General features: G+C 33.1%; 1 protein-coding gene, 1 long non-coding RNA gene and 1 pseudogene across 2 annotated transcripts; 2 read left to right on the top strand and 1 right to left on the bottom strand.

Moving 5' to 3' along the window:
• Positions 1 to 3,957: 3,957 nt before the first annotated feature.
• Positions 3,958 to 4,528, top strand: LOC138339156 (uncharacterized). The gene is made up of 2 exons (XM_069290481.1): positions 3,958 to 4,149; positions 4,244 to 4,528. Exons 1-2 carry the CDS (start codon positions 3,958 to 3,960, stop codon positions 4,526 to 4,528), a joined length of 477 nt encoding a protein of 158 aa, XP_069146582.1.
• A 348-nt stretch (positions 4,529 to 4,876) lies between these two features.
• LOC138339155 (uncharacterized) lies at positions 4,877 to 7,054 on the top strand (annotated as a pseudogene).
• A 1,653-nt stretch (positions 7,055 to 8,707) lies between these two features.
• LOC112940180 (uncharacterized) lies at positions 8,708 to 11,308 on the bottom strand. The gene is made up of 2 exons (XR_003244124.2): positions 11,166 to 11,308; positions 8,708 to 9,106 (listed from the first exon to the last, which is right to left on the bottom strand). It is a non-coding gene; the product is annotated as an uncharacterized lncRNA (long non-coding RNA).
• Positions 11,309 to 19,255: the final 7,947 nt, after the last annotated feature.

Raw genomic sequence — 19,255 nt, 5'->3', positions numbered from 1 at the left:
CACAAAATTTAGCTTAATGTTAAGTTCCTCGTAATGGGTGGGGGTTGCAAGATTCTAATTGTGGAGATGATATGTTTTTGACAGATTTAATTAGTACAACACTGTGTTGAAATCACTAAAGGGGAGGAGAGAAGCATTATGTGGGCAATTAAGTGAAATACTATTGGCCAAGGTTTTCCCTAAGAAAAGTTCTTTCTTGTTATGCCTTCATTATATATCACATGTGCTTTTATTACTTCCTACAATAAGATGCAATTATCTGTAATTGTTTCTCAAAGAGTTTCCAATTGACAATGAAATACTTGATCAATATTGTTTGTTATATTTAGGAGAATGAAATCGTAGTTGAAGATATAATACATAACATTAATGTTGGTAAATATGGGAAGGTGATTTCTTTGGGGGAAAGATAAATATGCATTGGGAAGGTAAATTCTGATTTACCTTGGTAAGGTAAATATTGTCTTTTTAATATTTTAATGTATAAAATTTAATTAGTATCATTTGGGATAAAAAAAAGGAATTTTTGTAATTAAATACATCAGTAGGGAATTAATGAAATTAAATAAATTAAAGTAGTGTATTTTAGTAATTTTTCCAATTTGATATCCCTTCTCTCTCGTATTTATTTGTTATTTGATTAACTAACTTTATTTGTTTCTTATGGTGAATTTGATTAAGTCTCCCAAGATAGCTTTTCTTATTTCGAAATATTTCTCATTTATTTATTTATTTATTTAATTACATATGATTATTTTGTCCTCATAGAAGTTATGCCAAGTCTTTCCATTAAAGGTAGCAATTTTAAACTATCTTTACCTCCAAACTTGATTAATTTTTTTTTAAAATGTTAGTTGAAAAGCCATTTTAGTCATATTGCTGGTCAACCGAAGTTAGCGGACATTCGTAGATCTAACTCCTTCTCGTAATGTACATTGAACTCGAACTCTTTTATTTCAATTGATTATATCTATTTAAGTATTTTGAAAAACCTTAAGTTTTCTGATTCTATTTTGAAAAATTGTTTCTCTTCAAATCATAAGTTTAGTCGATTTTTTTGAAACTTAGTCATTTTCTTTTAAATTTTCGAGTAAAACAAGTGTGAGACTGTAAATATGAAAAAATTAACCGTTAATTGTTTGACTGTTTCTTATTCGAGTAGAGTGTCACATTTTTTAGTAGTTAAAAGGCATTGCAGGCTGTAATTCAAATTAAAACATATTAGAATTCATCAGCAAGTATAGTATCTACTTGTCGTTGTGTTGTTTTAAGTTTTGAATTATTTTGTTTATGACTGGGAGTTCTGGATTTTCGATAGTGCTGCTCGAATCATGTTTCCTAGTTTTCTTGTTGTTAATCTGCTTCTGAACGGTTATCGATGTGATTTAAAATTTTATGTTGTACACCTAATTTTGGCCCTCCACGATTTGATTAATTTTTAAACTTCTTAAATTTTAAACAACTGGAAATAATTATTTTTGAAAAATCGAAAAATGTTTTGAGGCTTGGTTTTGTTTTGCTTTTTAGAAGTAATTATATATTTCTATATTTTGTATACGACTTTGGGGTTTTATAAATATTTTAAAAAATTGTCTAAAAAAATAAATTTAACCTAATCATTACGACTCGATTTTGAAAACTAAAGGTTTCGAAGTCGATTTCGCAACTTTGTCAAATTTTGTTGTTTTTTTTTTTAAAAAAAAGATTAATTTGGAAGTCGCTACTTTTTTTTGGGGGAAAAAAAAAGAAAACCATTTTAAAAGAGAATTTTTGAAAGAAAACATCTTTTGAATAAAAGCGGAGTTGGGAAAGGGTTCACCTAATCCTCTAAGGAAGTGTTAGGCATCTTAGAGAATCCGCTAATAGGCGATTGACCGACGAATTTAAAAGTTTGGCTATTTTTAAAAGAAAACTTAGATTACTTGAAAAATCGTATTTATTTACTTATTTTTGCAAATGAGAAAATTCTAACTTAACAATTTATCCGAGTCTAAGTTTTTGAGTCAAATAATCAACACAGTCACTTAAATATGGATTTGAAAATTTTATACTAACTATGAAAGAATATGGATAATTCTCAAGTTAGTCTTGAAGCATAGATTGCCTAACGTAAAAGAGGTTTGAAAATTTGAATACTTAAATAAACAAATGACAAAATAGAAGAGCCATTAGAAAACCTCCAAAGGATTCATCTAAGTTAGAGTAGTCAATATGGGCTAGGCCCGTTGGGTCCAAAATTTAATAGGGCTGGACTAAAATTTTTGGGGACCATTTAAGAGAAAAAGACTTTTTAGCCCGACCTGAACAAGTCTGACGATTTGTGGTGCTTGAAAAACATTAGTAGGACCAGCCCGTGGGCCAATAAAATTTAATAAAATAATATAATATAATATTAAAATTTAAAATTAAAGAGAGTCCAAACTCAAAACAATTAGGTTAATATTTCTATTTAGATATTTATACTTTTACTTGAAAAAAAAAACTTAATATTTTTTTTAAATGGTAATTTAACTTAATAAATATTTTATAAAGACAATTTTATTTGTGAATTTGATTAATAAGTAGTAATATTAATATCATGTAATATTGTTTTGTCGATATTTATGATAATATTTATAAATTATAATTTATAAAAAAATATATTTTTTTAAACAAGTGGGCTGGCCTAGTAAAACCTGTAGCCTACGTACTTATGGGCTGGGCCAACCATATTCTATCTCAAAAAGAAATGGGCTACCCCAACCTGACCCGTAAAATGTCAAAGCCTGTATGGATTAGCCCAGATGGGGTGAGCTAGCCCATATTGACAACTCTACTCTAAGTTTATGAAAGAATTAACAAAAAAAAAAGTTAGCATTTCTAAAATAAATTAAGGACATAAATCAAGATAATAAATAGCAAGGATCTAGACCCTTGGCCTAAATGTTCTTTGTTGTTGCTGCGATCAAATTAAACTCCAAAGTCTAAACAAAAGTTCCCATTTTTCGTCCTGTGTGACCGCTGTTATTCAAAATAAACTTTTAGGAGTCGTTTGGTAGGATGTATTAATTAAAATAGTCCTTGGATTAAAATTTAACCCCCCTAATACAATGTTTGGTTACCCAATTCAACTCAAACATACTTAATACATGGATAACTTAATACATCATATGTGGTCTTATCTAATACCAAGGATACCTAGGGATTACTAATCCAAGGTTTACTAATACTTGGACAAGGAAACGAAATGACTGAATTGCCCCTCAATTTCTCTATATATCCTTTAGAATTGGTAAATAATCCACGCTACTCTACTTTTTGGCACCTTTCTTTTTTCTTTCGCGGTCTTTTCTCGTCTTTGGGTATGGAGAAAGCATAGTGTGTAGGGTTAATTTCTGAACAACATCATCACTATTAGCTTTGTAAGGTTTATACAGGTTTGAACTTTTTTCTTTTCTTCTTTTCTTTTGTTCTTGTCCCAAATGGTTGTAAATAGGTGAATTGAAATGTCCTTGCAAATTAATTAGTATTTTGTGGGTTGAAAGTTTCTGAAAAACATCGTCACCATTAGTATTTATGCTTAAAATTTAAAGGTTTCTGTTCATATTGTGTGTATTGATTTTGTCTAATTTTTATGAAAAACTTAGGTTTTATTATGGATCTTCAACGTCTTTCGAGTACTGATTATGTTATTCTTGAGGAGATAATGTGCCAACAGTTTCTTGTAGTCCTTATTTGCCTTTTTATGGCTATTCATGGTCATTCACTAACAAGGCAATACAGAAATGTGCATGATATTAGGTACCGTATGAGTGTCCGAATACCAAAAGTAAGTTCTCACTTAAATTGTATTATAAATGATAGTGATATTGTATGTATTGACAAGTTAAGAATGGATAGAAATGCCTTTCATAATTTAGTTCTATTAACTAAGGATGTCGGAGGTTTGACTGATGGTAAGTATATGTCAAGATAGCAATGTTCTTAAACATCTTGGCTCATCACGAGAAGAATAGATCTATCAAGGTCGATTATATTAGATCTGGATGGAGCGTAAGTCAAGCTTTTAATGAGTGCTTGAGAGCTATACTCAAACTAACTCCACTGTTCCTTGTCAATCCTAAACCGATCCTTGAAAATGAGATCGAAGATCGATGGAAATTGTTTAAGGTAGGTGAGATTAATTTTAGTATTTGTTTATGATTGAATAATGTAATTTACTAAGAATTCGTTCTACTACGAGGTAACTCTATATTTTTTATAGGGTTGTTTAGGTGCACTAGATGGTACTTACATTCACATTAGAGCTCCATCTGTGTACAAACCAAGATACAAGACAAGGAAGGGAGATATAGCTACTAATGTATTGGGAGTTTGTGATAGAAATCTCAATTTTACTTATGTGTTACCTGGTTGGGAAGGATCAGCTGCTGATGGTCGTGTATTACGAGACGCTGTAGTGCGGCGCAATGGTTTAAAAATTCCCGAGGGTATGCCATGTACATATGCATATAAGAACACAAAAAGAATGATGCATTTAATTTTTTGAGAAGGTAACTGTACATGAAAAGAATAGAAAAGTAACTAAATTTTATGTTTATATTATAGGTAATTATTATTTATGTGATGGAGGATATACAAATGGAAAAGGTTTTCTTTCACCTTACCGAGGATATAGATATTGGTTAAGGGATTGGCAAGGTGACAACCCCCACCTCGATGTCGAGAAGAACTTTTTAATATGAAACATGCTAGGGCTCGTAATGTTATCGAAAGGGCATTTGGTCTCTTGAAAGGGCGTTGGGGATTTCTTAGGAGTTCTTCGTGGTACTCTGTTAAAGTTCATAACAGAATTACAAGTGCTTGTTGTTTGATTCACAAATACATCCGTGGAGAGATGGATGTGGATCCTTTAGACATGGATATGGAAGAACAAGTTTAGAATCAACCTGAACATATTGATCTTGTTGAATCGTCTGAAGAGTGGACCACTTGGAGGGATAAGTTGACTCAATCAATGTGGAATGCAAGATCTAATCTGTGATGACATGTTAGGTTTTTTTTTGCGATGAATTTAGCTAGCTTGGGCTTTAAGGTCAGCCTTTATGTTTTAGATTTTATACTAGTTAATTAGGAATCTTAAATCCTTTTTGTAACTTTTGGAATCTGTTTTTATGAAATTTGTGATTTTCTTAATATGTTATAATTGTTACTCTTCATCACTTCCTCTAATAGTAAAATTTGACTTTATTTTACAACTCCAAACTCCTAAAACTAAAATAACCCTGCAACACTAGTGCAGATTATAATTTCTGAAAGTTGATAGAGGAAATGAAAACTAAATGATGAGTATGCATATGTATAGAAAAGAATTAGTATTGTTCTTCCTATCTTCGATTTGCAGCAACCATGAAGATGGTCATTAGAGAAAGGAACAAATTGATAATGTCTACATGCAAGACTATAGAGAAAGGAATTTACCTATGTATTGTAGACAATGTATGTACTTGAAGCTAGTCTGTTTCTCGATCTAATTCCACTTGTGAATGTTTGCATGAACATCTGTTGAATGCAATATCTTTTAAGCTTCTAATATGGAGAGCCTAATGCTTTCTGAATATATGAGTTTCTCTTATATTTTGTTTTTTTTATATATAAAGTTTTCTAGAAACAGTTCTTGATTTCATGACAAGGTTATAGATTTGTTCAACTATTCTATGTGTGCATTATAGTTATTATCATTAGTATTTTCTTCCTATTCATTTTTATAATCTATTCCCAAGAATATAAAGGCCAAATGAGCAGTCAAACATCTGCCCACACATCAAAAAGATCAAGAAATTCAACTCCTCCGACTAGAAGGACATGGACTGCAGCAGAAGAACGAACTCTTATAGATGGATTAAAAGCGTTATGTGTTAATGGTTGGAGAGGTGATAATGGAACCTTCAAGCCTGGATACCTAAAGGAATTAGAATGTTATTTATGTGAACATCATCCTAACAGCGGATTAAAAGGTGAACCACATGTCTTATCTAAAATAAGATATTGGAAGAAATGTTACGCAAGTATAGCTATGCTAAAGAGCCGAAGTGGATTGGGATTTCAATACAGTGATGGACCTATAATAGTTGATGATCCCAAATTTTGGGATGACTTCCTAAAGGTAATTAATACTTTATTAAAGTTATTATTAGTATAAGTATTCGTGCATTAGTGTCAACCCAAACATAGCGAGAGATTTTTAGTTGTTCATGATTATAATTATGTATTTATATATGTGTTTTGAAAGAGTTATTAACTGAGTTATACTATGTTGCTTTGTTTTATTTTGTGATTGTTTTCTAGGTTGATCCAAATGCCAAAAACATGAATACGAAAAAATGGCCGATGTTTGTGGATTGGGAGAAAATCTTTGGCAAGGATAGAGCAACAGGGGAATTTGCAGAAGGCCCATTAGATGCTGTTGAGGATATTCAAAGGAGTCAATCCTCAGTAATGTTTAACGATATGAGTTTGGGATATCCTATTGATCTTGATGGCGATGAAGAAGCTGGTTCTAGTCATAGACCTAATGTGACTAAGGGAGAAGCTGGAAATTCTACTGGAGCTACTACATTTCCTGAAGCATCTCAAAATGAAAGTGCTGAAGCATTTGAACCTGAAGAAGCTGGATCTCAACAAACCAAATAAACAAGGTGAGTATACCAAAAGGTCGTCTAATGTCAATGAAAAGGAGAAATGCAAGAAAAGAAAAAAGATTTCGGAGAATGATTCTGAGATATTTCTTAAGGGTATGGTTGAGGTTTTAAAAAACTTTACTGACAGCCAAGACAAACGAATGGGTGCCTTGATTGACAAGATTGGAAATCGTGACCAATCTGATCTTCGTGATCAAATTTATTCCATCATTGAATCCCATATGTTTGAGTTGTACTCCACAGAGCAATGCATCAAAGCAACAATGATTCTTTGTGATGACGTCAAAAATATGGAATTATTTATACGCATGGGTGAACTTGAGCGTCAAACTATGATGTTTATGATGATCAAGATAAACTTTGAAGTATGGTAGACTTCAAGATAAGTGGAAAGTTCATTTTGCTAGTTTTGCTTAATTAAAGACCTTTAAATATTTGAGTGTAGTGTCACTTTTTGATACCTCGAATTATGTCCTATATTGGAAATGATTGGCGTAAGACGGACACGAGGACAGTAGCTTTTGTGTAACTAGAATCTATGGAAACACTTGAATGTGGTGTAACTTGTAATAAACTCAAAATGATGTATGTAAATGTGTTTATTTGACTTGCTTTTGTCAATTGATGTACTTGATTCTTGCTTCTCTTTTTCTACTTTTCTCAGTATATACTGAAATGTAAAATGTGTTGTGAATGGATGTTGGATATATATATTCCTTCTTTTGTGTTGTACTTTGTTCGTTCTTTTCCGTTGTTGTTATTCACTTCAAAGTCAAGCTGATATAAGTGAGCATGAGTTGTTTGGCCTTCTGCATTTGCTCACTGCACTTATTCTGAGTGGTTATTTAATTTTCATTTCGCTCTAGTATATAACCGAATGCACACCCCTAATTAACACGCGTTGGCTACGTGTCACGAAGCAACGATGTTCGTGTCGATCACTTTCTCAAGTCAAAAAAGTGATTTTCAGATATCTTAAGAGCAAAGATAAAGGAAGAGTCTTTCGATGAAAGCAATAGAGAAGGTAATAATAATAGTATAAAGGACAAAAGGGCATTTTTTTTGGCTTAAGAAGAAGGAATTGAAATTCACAACAACAGATGAGAGTGATTCGAAGTAGAGCAATACTGATAGTACTTTTTCTGCTTTCTGCGTTTGGGTTAAGCGAACAAGGGGATTCTGCACTGAAGACAAGAACTCCTGCTCAAGCTCGTCCCTTAGGACAAAACTGACACTTTGACGTGCAGCCAAAATAGACTTTGGATTCATCTTGAAACTTCTAAAAGAAACCTCAAACCTGCAAAAAGGGGTTCGTTTTTATTTTTGCAGCATTGTCTATGATAGAATAGCAAAGAAAATGTTTGAAGTTTTATACAGGCTTGCAACTTCTTACTAACGGCCATTTGTTTTGCTTTCATCAAAGTGATACGATGCGTTCGTATTCAAGTCATATCAGTAGCCTTCCTTACTATTGTATGATGCTTCTGGTCTATTTTAGGCATAAGCTTGAATTTCATTACAAACTTGGCCAAATTTGCTTAAAGTTAGTTATTATTGGCACTTGCAAGATGTTAATTCCATGCAACTTAAGAACTAGGAGAAGAATTGGGACGTTGCATATTTGTTATCCATCAGATTTTAAAGGCTGATTTGCTTTATGACAAATGAAGTTTTACAGTGTTCAATATTTGAGTTAGAGACAATGTAGCAGGAAAGCTTCAGGTGGCTTTCTCTGGTTGCTTAATTTTGCTAACTTTATATGAAGTTGTGATCAAACTATATTTCTTTTAGCATTAGCAACTTCTGTTGTTGTCCACCTTACTTGAACTTTAGTTTTATTTTATATTTTCTTGTCTTCTTAAGAGAAGAGGGAGGTACGCATTTGTCGTGATAATTAAAATAACGCCTTCTCATTTATGACTTGAGGTTTCCTCAAGTGAATTAAGTTTGTTAAGCACTTCATATTCAAGTTGTAAACGTAATAGATATGGTAATTACATGAAATAGATAACTTAATAATTCAAGGGTAAAATTGGAAAAAAGTTATTTTTTAGGAGTTTTAAGCCAAACACAAGATTTGAATAAGCAATAAACCAAACATTGGATAAAAAATAATCTCTGCATTGCTAATCCCTGCATTGCTAATCCCTGCATTGTTAATCCCTGCATTACTATTCCCTGTATTAATCCTTATTGTACCAAACGACTCCTTAAAGTCCAAAATCCCTTTGTTTTAGTCCTTTGGGATTGCTGCAACCTGTTATTGTATAAATTGAATTTTTTATAATCCAAAATTCTCAATTTTAATCCCTTTGGGAGTGCTGCTACTGCTGATTTATAAGGTTTTAACCCAATATATCAGCTTTCCGTACGTAACTTGGTAGAGATTTGACTCGAAAAGAAAAGAACGCAAGGGAACGGAAAGTCTGAATGGACTCAAACGAGTGAGTTCATGCAAAGAAAATGAGGAAAAGGATTAGAACCAATACGAAACAGATCAAATTAAACTATAACTTAAGATGCTTATGAGAATTGTAATAAAAGAAATCATTCCGTGCTTAGAGAGTACAATGCTTATGAGAATTGTAATAAAAGACATCATTCTTTGCTTAGAGAGTACAAACAAACGGGGAAAATAAATTAACCTTGTATCTACCTAGAGCAAAGTAATCAAACTAATTCAAAGATAATAAATGCGCCGAACCATGATCAATACATAAGACAATAATCTTAAGGCAAAAAAACAACTACATAACAAGGGTTCCAAAATCAAATAAGAATGACAATAACTAGAAGCACATGTATAGATTTATCGACTCGACTAAGTAAGAGAAACATTCTCTAAATTATCAAAAAATCGATTATAAGGAGAGTGTAAATTAGCTAGACTTAAATAGATAACTTAAGCGAAATTGTACTTTATCTAACTAATCCATCATGATTCTTTTACAAATAAATTCAACTAAGATGATTTCAGTAAGCCTAATCTTTATAAATTCTCACAGAATGTAAATGATGAAAACTTATATGTATTTACAAGAACTAAATAAAAAAACCCACCAACATTGAAATACAACCAGACAAGGCGGTGCATAAAACAACCATTAATACCAACTAAAGGATAATAACAGAAAGGGAAGGAAAGAACATGCTGATAAATTGGAGCAAAACAACTGCTGGAAAGAAAATAACATGGACACCATACTCGGGTTAGGAAATCAAGACGAGTAAACTTGAATGTATAAAACGGAGAGGTAACTAAACTAAACCGACAATAAACCTTTTTCAATCATCATTAAGACTAGATAAAGGTAACCATGGCACAAGAAGATACAACAATTCCATCACGAATAACAACACTTCAAAAGATTTTCAAATCAAAGAAACGAAACAATCACGCATATCAGCTTTGACAACTAAAATGCTTGAACAGGAAAATCACAACTCTAACTCCATTCAACATTGATTAAACTTATCCTACGACAATAGCAAATGCTGAAATTAAATTAACAGAGAGGAAGCCATAACTATCTCACACTATTCTTTTTATTATGAAGACAATAACTACTAACTACTAATCAACCTAGAATGCCGAATTTACACATACAAACTTAGCTATCGGATTGCAACAACATAGAAGGGGAATTACCTGGCCCTGAGCAGTGAATATAATAAGCAATCGATATTGCTAAACTTGAAAATAAATAACTCATACTAAACTAAGCTCTATGTCTCAAAGTTAAACCCATAATGAATATTCAAAATTCAACCTCGAATAAAATTAAGCTCACGTAAACAAACAGACATTTAATACCTTAAAACTTATCCGGGACAAACAGATAGCAGAAAATAAGATGATACCGCCATATTGCAATTAATGGTAACTTTCAAGAAATTTTGTACTCAAATTCAAGCAGGGGTCTAAAGATAGTGAATCAATAGACTTTAGGACGCGTAAAAGCCATGATATAAGCTTTTGTTTGTCGAAGCCTATCGTTTTGGAAAATGATAACGAGCAATCCCAAAGATAACTAATTTTGAACACAAAACAAGGTTGTACAACTAGCAAGACTAATGTCTTTTTAGGTTGTTTTCCATCTAATCTGAGAATGTAATGCAAAACAAAACCAACCAAGTAAATTTTGCTATTAATCCTAAACAGGTTCATATTACACAAAAAAAAAAAGAAAAAATAAATCTCAAAAGAACTTTAAATCATATCAGAAATACCATAGCCTTCTCTAATCACATGATTCATCCTAGTCTAAAAACAAGAAAATTCTTATGATTCATCCTAATCTATAGAATAATAATTTTTTTAAGCAGTTATATGATAACAAACTCAAACAACATAAGGAAAATTCAAACGTTCATCACAAAAAAATTTTCATCGATATATAGAGATTAAGACACACAACCAGACTTAAATCAGCTTTAACACATAGAGTAAAATTCAACTAACAGGAAAGGAAAAGAAAGAGTTACTTGGTTGTGGGAAGCAAACCAAAAAGACGAGTAGGGAAGACGACACCACCATTACTTTCAACTCGAACAACGCCTAATATTAAACTTTTGAACCAAGATTTCCCAAAGCTTTTTTGGGTACTCTCTCGTTGCAAAATCCGCCCTTTAAATAGTGAAGAGAGGGGCTTTTTATAGCACCCAAAAATCTTCAAATTTTGAGAATATTTTCAATGTGGGAGGAACCATTTTTTCGAAAATTTCTTAGAGGCTCAGACTCCAGTGAGTTGGAATAGTACGAATTTGAAACGAAATTTAAAAGAAACAAAGAAATTTGACAGAACCTACCACACCATGGCTGCCTTTGGAAGCTCCATGTGTCTTTGGTCTCGTGCCAAGCACGCTCTTGCTGTACAAATTTGATGTAGAAAAGAGGAAATTTGAGTTCATGCAAATAAAATGAGGAAAAATGATTAGAACCAATATGAAACAATATCAAATTAAACTAATAACTTTGTCCTTTTACCCTCTCTTAAATAAATTGCAAGAGAAATAAATTAGTATTTAATTAACTATCAAGCTTCTTAACTTTAACAATATAAAATAATTCTTTAATAAAAAATTAATTATTATTCCAAAATAAAGAGAGTAGTTATTACTCTATTTTCAGTAAAATTGTCTTTATTGAAGATATATATATTTTATAGAAAAATGATCAAATTGTCTCGAAAATGGTTTTGAAAGATTCTTAAATAATTATTTTAAATTGTTTGAAATTAAAGAAGCTTGAAAATTAACTAAATTATGGAGGGCCAATACTGGGTGTCAACACTAATACTTATCTTATTATTATTTTTCTTAAACTAATCAAAGTTTTAATTAGTACTGCAATTAGTCTTATTTTCAATAAGTATATAATTACTCTAAAACAATGTTGCTCCAACAATGTCGCTGAATATGAAGCACTAATACTTGGACTTGAAATGGCCGTTGACATGAAATAATTACATTTACAGGTCTTTGGTGACTCTCATTTGGTGATTAATCAACTCTTAGGAAGTTATGAGATAAAAAAACCTGAATTGCGACCTTATCATGATTATGCTCAAAAGTTGATAAGATGGCTTGAGGATCTAACCCTTCAACATGTGCATCGAACAGAGAATAAGAAAGCTGATGCATTGGCTACTCTAGCTTCAACGTTAACCCTTCCTGATCAAACACAAGTAAATGTCTGTCAGAAATGGATAGTACCACCGTCAAATAAGGAAGAATATATTGAAAATAAGCTTAATCATATCGTCGCCATGGTTGAAGCTGCGAAGGAAGTTTGGACACAACCCATCATTGACTACCTATGTTACGGGATACTTCCAGAAAATCGAAGAAGAAGAACTGACTTACGTCGTCGTGCACCTCGTTTCCTTTACTACAAGGATACATTATATATAAGATCATTTGAGGGTATGTTATTACGATGTTATGGAGAGGAAGAAGTGATTCAAGCTCTGCAAGAAGCACACTCAGGAGTATGTGTATCACATCAATCTGGACCAAAACTTCATTTTCACATAAAGAGGATGGGGTATTACTGGCCAACCATGGTGAAAGATTTCTTATATTATGCCAGGAAATGCGATGCTTGTCAATTTCATGCAAATTTCATTCATCAGCCACCCGAAGTATTGCACCCAACCATTGCATCTCGGACATTTGACGCTTGGGGACTGGATATTGTAGGACCATTACCAAAGTATTCTGGTGGACACTTGTACATTTTGGCTGCAACTGATTACTTTTCAAAATGGGCTGAAGCTGTCGCTCTTAAAGAGGTGAAGAAAGCGAATGTTGCAAATTTTTTATCCGAGTAAATATTATCTATCGCTTTGGCATCCCTCGCTATACAATAATAGACAATGGCAAACAATTTGATAACAAGTTAATGAACAAGATTTGTGATCTTTTTGACTTTAAGCAGCGTAAATCTTCTATGTACCCTGCTGCTGTTAATGGTCTTGCTGAAGCATTCAATAAGACTCTATGCAACCTACTCAAGAAAGTTGTCTCCAAATCCAAACGGGATTGGCATGTAAGAATGGAAGAAGCTTTGTGGGCATATAGGACAACATATCGCACACCAACTCAAGCAACACCATATTCACTTGCTTTTGGAGTTGAAGCAGTCCTGCCATCGAGCGTCAAATACCCTCCCTAAGACTTGCTATTCAAGAATGACTCACTGAGGAAGAAAATGCTCGATTGCGTCTTGCTGAGTTAGAAACACTTGATGAAAAGAGGTTAGAAGCTCAACAAAACCTTGAACGTTATCAAGCTCGCCTATCTCGTGCTTTTAATAAGAAGGTTCGCTTGAGGTGCTTTCAACTTGGAGATCAAGTTCTCGTGGTAAGAAGACCCATCATTACTTCGCACAAGTCTGGGGGAAAATTTACCTCAAAGTGGGATGGACCATATGTCGTACAAGAAGCATATTCAAATGGTTCTTACAAGCTTGTTGATACTGATGGCTTAAGGATCGGTCCTACTAATGCCAAATTTCTAAAGAGAGACTATCCTTGAAGGAAGATGATGCTCCTTAAGGTACGAGCCTAAACTGCATGTCACTCCTGGCCCGCAAGAGTATAAACTGTGTACGGCACAACCACAAAAAAAGAAAGAATAATCACTCAAATCCCCAGAATTACGTTGTGACTTGATCCTCTTTATTGAGGTACGTAGGTGCTTAGAACCATATTCTAAGTTCAGTTGCATGAGTGTCAAAAATAAAAATGTTCCCACTTAAATTCAAAGAAAAGTCAAAGCGATATGTATTTTATCTTTTGTCTCATCAAACTTTAGACTTGTACGAAGTATTGATGGGTCTATGGAAGGGGCAAACCCTTATAAAATATGAATCTCTTATTAGTACGGTGGAAGTCTCTAAATTATATCAAGTATGCAAATTGAAGTCTTTATATTCTTCGAGTTTATTATTTGAAGTATCCAAATTCTCTGAGTATACAAGTTGAAGTATTCAAATACTCTAAGTATGAAGGTAAGACTTCAAGTATGTAATTAGAATACTCCAAATCCGTATGTAATTGAATTCCATGCCTAAAGGTGCGCGAGGTTTATCCCTTTGCACCTTAAGCTAGCTTTGTTGTGGATTATCCCTCAATAGATCTTTGAATTTCTATGTTTTAAGGTGGACAAACTTGTCCCTTTGCACCTTAAGCTAGGACTTTTCACGGATGTATACTTAAAAGAATCTTTTTAAATTTTCATGTCTTAAGGTAGACAATATTTGTCCCTTTGCACCTTAAGTTGACCTTTTCACTGGTGTATATTTAAAAGGATCTTTAAATTTTTCATGCCTTAAAGTGGACGATATTTGTCCCTTTGCACCTTAATCTAGCTTTGTTGCGAATTTATCCTTCAACGAATCTTTAAATTTCTATGCCTTAAGGTGGACAAACTTGTCCCTTTGCACCTTAAGCTAGATTCTGACAGATTTATCTTTAAATTTTCATGCCTTAAGGTGGACAATATTTGTCCCTTTGCACCTTAAACTGGTCTTTTCACGGGTTTATCATGTCTCAAGTTGGTTAAGCATTCAGGACCTTGTAACACCTTGAGTTTATCTTCAAGGCGAGAGCGTTACACGGCATCCTATTAAAGCTTTAAGTTGGTTTAACATTCGAAACCTTGTAACACCTTGAGTTTATCTTCAAGGGGGGAGCGTTACACGGCATCCTATTAAAGCTTCAAGTTGGTTAAACATTCGGAACCTTGTAACACCTTGAGATTATTTTCAAGGGGGGAGCGTTACATGGTATCCTATTAAAGCTTCAAGTTGTTCAAGCATTCGGGACCTTGTAACACCTTGAGTTTATTTTCAAGGCGGGAGTGTTACACGGTATTCTAGTAAAGCTTCATTGTCAAACATTCAGGACCTTGTAACACCTTGAGGTTATCTTCAAGGCGGGAGCGTTACATGGTATCCTATTAAAGCTTCAAGTTGCTCAAGCATTCGGGACCTTGTAACACCTTGAGTTTATTTTCAAGGCGGGAGTGTTACACGGTATTCTAGTAAAGCTTCATGGTCAAACATTCAGGACCTTGTAACACCTTGAGGTTATCTTCAAGGCGGGAGCGTTACATGGTATCCTATTAAAGCTTCAAGTTGGTCAAGAATTTGGGACCTTGTAACACCTTGAATTTATTTTCAAAGCGGGAGCGTTACACGATATTTTAGTAAAACTTCATGGTTAAGCATTCGGGACCTTGTAACACCTTGAGGTTATCTTCAAGGCGGGAGCATTACACGGTATTCTAGTAAAGCTTCAAGTTGGCTAAGCATTCGGGACCTTGTAAAACCTTGAGGTTATTTTCAAGGTGGGAGCATTACGCGGTATTCTAGTAAAGCTTCATAGTTAAACATTCGGAACCTTGTAACACCTCGAGTTTATTTTTAAGAGGGGAGCGTTACACTGTATTCTAGTAAAAGCTTCAAGTTGATTAAACATTCGGGACCTTGTAAAACCTTGAGGTTATTTTCAAGGCGGGAGCATTACACGGTATTCTAGTAAAGCATCAAGTTGGTTAAGCATTCGGGGCCATAGAACACCTTGAGAGCATTATTTATTTATTTTGTTAAGGCATGGACATTAAGCAAATTTTTATGTGATAAATCCTTTCATTATGTAGCCTCCATAAAATATAAAATTTCTTTTGCTGATCTACACACACACACAAAAAAATACCCGTCAAGATGTTTGAGACTCGAAAGATATTAAATCTTGAATCTTGGATGTGTTGTAGACCTTTATGTCTAGATTAGGAATCACCAAGTGGATTGTGATTTCGCTGTTCCTACGTCAAGACACGAGATTTTTAGTAAGTCACACAAATCTGAAATTTTTTTGCATGGCAGAATCTAGAGCTAACTTCAAAAAATCATCTAGAAAGATTCTGAAGATATTAAATTTTGAATTTTGGATATGTAAGAGATCTAAAAGCCTAGTTTCTGAAAAAACAAACAGTTCATAATTTTGAGTTTTCGACAATAAGATATCAATTTTCTACGACGAACATATCAGGCTGTAAAAAAGTGACGAATTTTTAGCATGACAGAACCTAGAGCTAACTTCAAAAAATCATCTAGAAAGATTCTGAAGGTATTAAACTTTGAATTTTGGATATGTTAGAGATTAAAAAGTCTAGTTTCTGAAAAATCAAACGGTTCATTTTTTTGAATTTTCTGCAATGAGATATGAATTTTCTACGACGAACATGTCAGGCTGTATAAAAGTGACGAATTTTTAGCATGACAGAATCTAGAGTTAACTTCAAAAAATCCTCTAGAAAGATTATGAAGGTATTTAATTTTGAATTTGGGGTATGTTAGAGATCGAAATATCTAGTTTCTGAAAAATCAAATGGTTCATGATTTTGATTTTTCTACAATGAGATATGAATTTTCTACGACAGACATGTCAAGCTGTAATAAAGTGAAGAAAATAAATAAAAAAGAACGGAAATTACCTTGAGTATGCCCTTTTCGTCGTAGGTTCACAATCCTAATTGAAGACAAAATTATGGAGACAATGTATCTATTTATAGATGTCATGTGGTGGGATAGAATCATTCTCTTAGTTCAATTACAATTTTTTTTTGGGCAATAAAACATATATATGAATATGAAATTGAGTAGGATTACAATTCCTATTTGAATTATAATTTCTTTTTGGTTTGGGCAATAAACTATATATAGGAATACTAAATTGAATAGGATTACAATTCCTAGTTCAGTTACAATTCTTTTTTTTACTAATATATATATATATATATATATATATATATATGAGGATGAAATTGAGTAGGATTACAATTGTTAATTCAATTATAATTAATTTTTAACTAAAGTGAATTTAGTAACCGGTTAATACTTCAAGCCTAGTCTCTAAAAGATAATATATCTCGACAAGACTTGAAGCAGGGGGCATTTGTAATCATTTAAAATTTATTAAATATAAATTTATAAAATGATTCGGATTAAATTGAATTCATAAATATATTAATCCAAATAAATATTGGGATTGATATAATTGAGTTAAATATTTAAGTCCAATAAATATGGATTTAATTAAAGTCTAAATTAATTGATTTGGGCTACATTGGATGAACCCAATTTGTTAAACCTAATCTCATCTCATTCTAGAGCCCATCTTGGCACCACGTGTGCAGATGATGTGGCATGTCAAGTCAAATAAGAAAACCAATAGAATCATGACATGTGTCAAAGATGACAAGCCCGCTCCATAAAGCACAAATGCCATGTCACTTCAATCTGATTGGCTGAATGGAATTCTATTCCAATTGCAACTCCTCTATTCTAAAACTATAAATAGAGGTCCTCATAATTCAGAAAAGGAACAGAAAATTCTAAACGAGAAACTAGAGAAACGATGTGGTACAAACGCCATTTAATTCTCTACAAAGCTACAAGTTTAAGAATTCAAGCATTCAAGTTCAAGTACGATCAAGATCAAGACCACCGAATTCACGAACAAACTCAAAGCCCTTGAATTCAAACAAAATTCAAGATCAAGATAAATTTCAAGTTCAAGTTCATCATAGATTCAAGAACAAACTTTAAAGCCCTTGAAATTTATATTTGAAAATGCAAATTCAGAGGAACTATAATTTTCCGTTCTTGATTATTGTTTTCTCGACGCGAATTTTATTGTCTACAACATACAATATGATTATACTTTAATTTTTTATTTAGTTGAGCTCATATGATCTATGTGTTTCTAACTACTTTAATCTATCATTAATCAATTTCATAATCCATGTTATATAGTTATTGATTTCTCTTCATTACTTTCTTTAGATAGTATATATGTAGAGTTGTATGTTGTGTATGTTTAGCCAACCCTTTATTACTTGATTCTTTATGATAATTCTAGATTTGCTAGGTTTTAGTAATTCAATTTTTTATTTGAAACAAAACTTTTCCTTGTCTTACTGTTGAAATATGTGCGTTCACTACCAGTCAATGGACCAGGTCCCTTGACACAGCAAAAAATAGTGCAGAAGATTAAACAATATGAAGAACACAACACAAGCAGTTTACGTGGAAACCTCCTTGCTCAAGGGAGTAAAACCATGACCTGTTGCACAGGATTTACAACCGTCTTCACTAATCTTCTCAAGCAAAAGTGAAACCCGGTTACAATCAATGTGAGAAAAAGTTATTAATCTCACGATCAAGTAATCTACCTATTACTTGAAGAGCCTAAGCGGATACCACACCGCCCACTAAACCACCTAACTCTAGATGACTTAGAATTTGACTAAGCAACAAAACAATGTTGCCCACTAAAACAGTTAACCTTAACTGATTTAGACTTTTACAAACCCAAAACAAATATCTGAATCCTTTATAGATTAGGAACAGATTTACAATGTAAGCACATAGACACAAAGCTCTAAATACAACAAAGATTCTTCTTTACTCTATCAGGTCCTTCTGTTGAGTTGAGCAATGTTCTTCCTTGAAGATGGCCTTATGTTCAAGCTTGTGAATTTTCAGAGAAAATCCAAGTTTAATTTGCCAAGTCTTGAATTTGTGTTTGTTGGAAAGAGATAATATCATTTCCCACAAATTCGTTGAAGTCATCCCATTGGCTGAAGGCCTGCTGTTGGAAAAGCTGTGCACTTACCGCATCAGAGATGACAGCTTTTCTGACAGCTGTCTTGTCGTCCTTTTCACGTTACTGTTTTGCAGGTACCAGGTCCCTTGCTTGCGGGAACCAGGTCCCTTGCAAACTTCTGTATGAGTTCTTGAAAAGGCTTACCGGTTGACTTTCTTCTTTGGATGAATGAATATAATATGGTGTTTGTCATGCTAAAAGTATCAAACATAAAGAGTTATTATCCGTTGGACAAACACCCTCCTCCATTCTGATTGGTGTAGTACACTGACGCCTTACCAACCTCTGACGTGACAGCTTTACAACTGTAACCAATTATGTATCTGATGGAGGAAACTCTGCCTGGTACCAGGTCCCTGCATTTGTGAGATACTGAAACATACAATCTCTTCCGCTCTT

This window comes from Solanum lycopersicum, chromosome 10 (assembly GCF_036512215.1).
Source record: "Solanum lycopersicum chromosome 10, SLM_r2.1".
Taxonomy (NCBI): domain Eukaryota; kingdom Viridiplantae; phylum Streptophyta; class Magnoliopsida; order Solanales; family Solanaceae; genus Solanum; species Solanum lycopersicum.
This window is presented reverse-complemented; position numbering and strand designations above follow the sequence as displayed.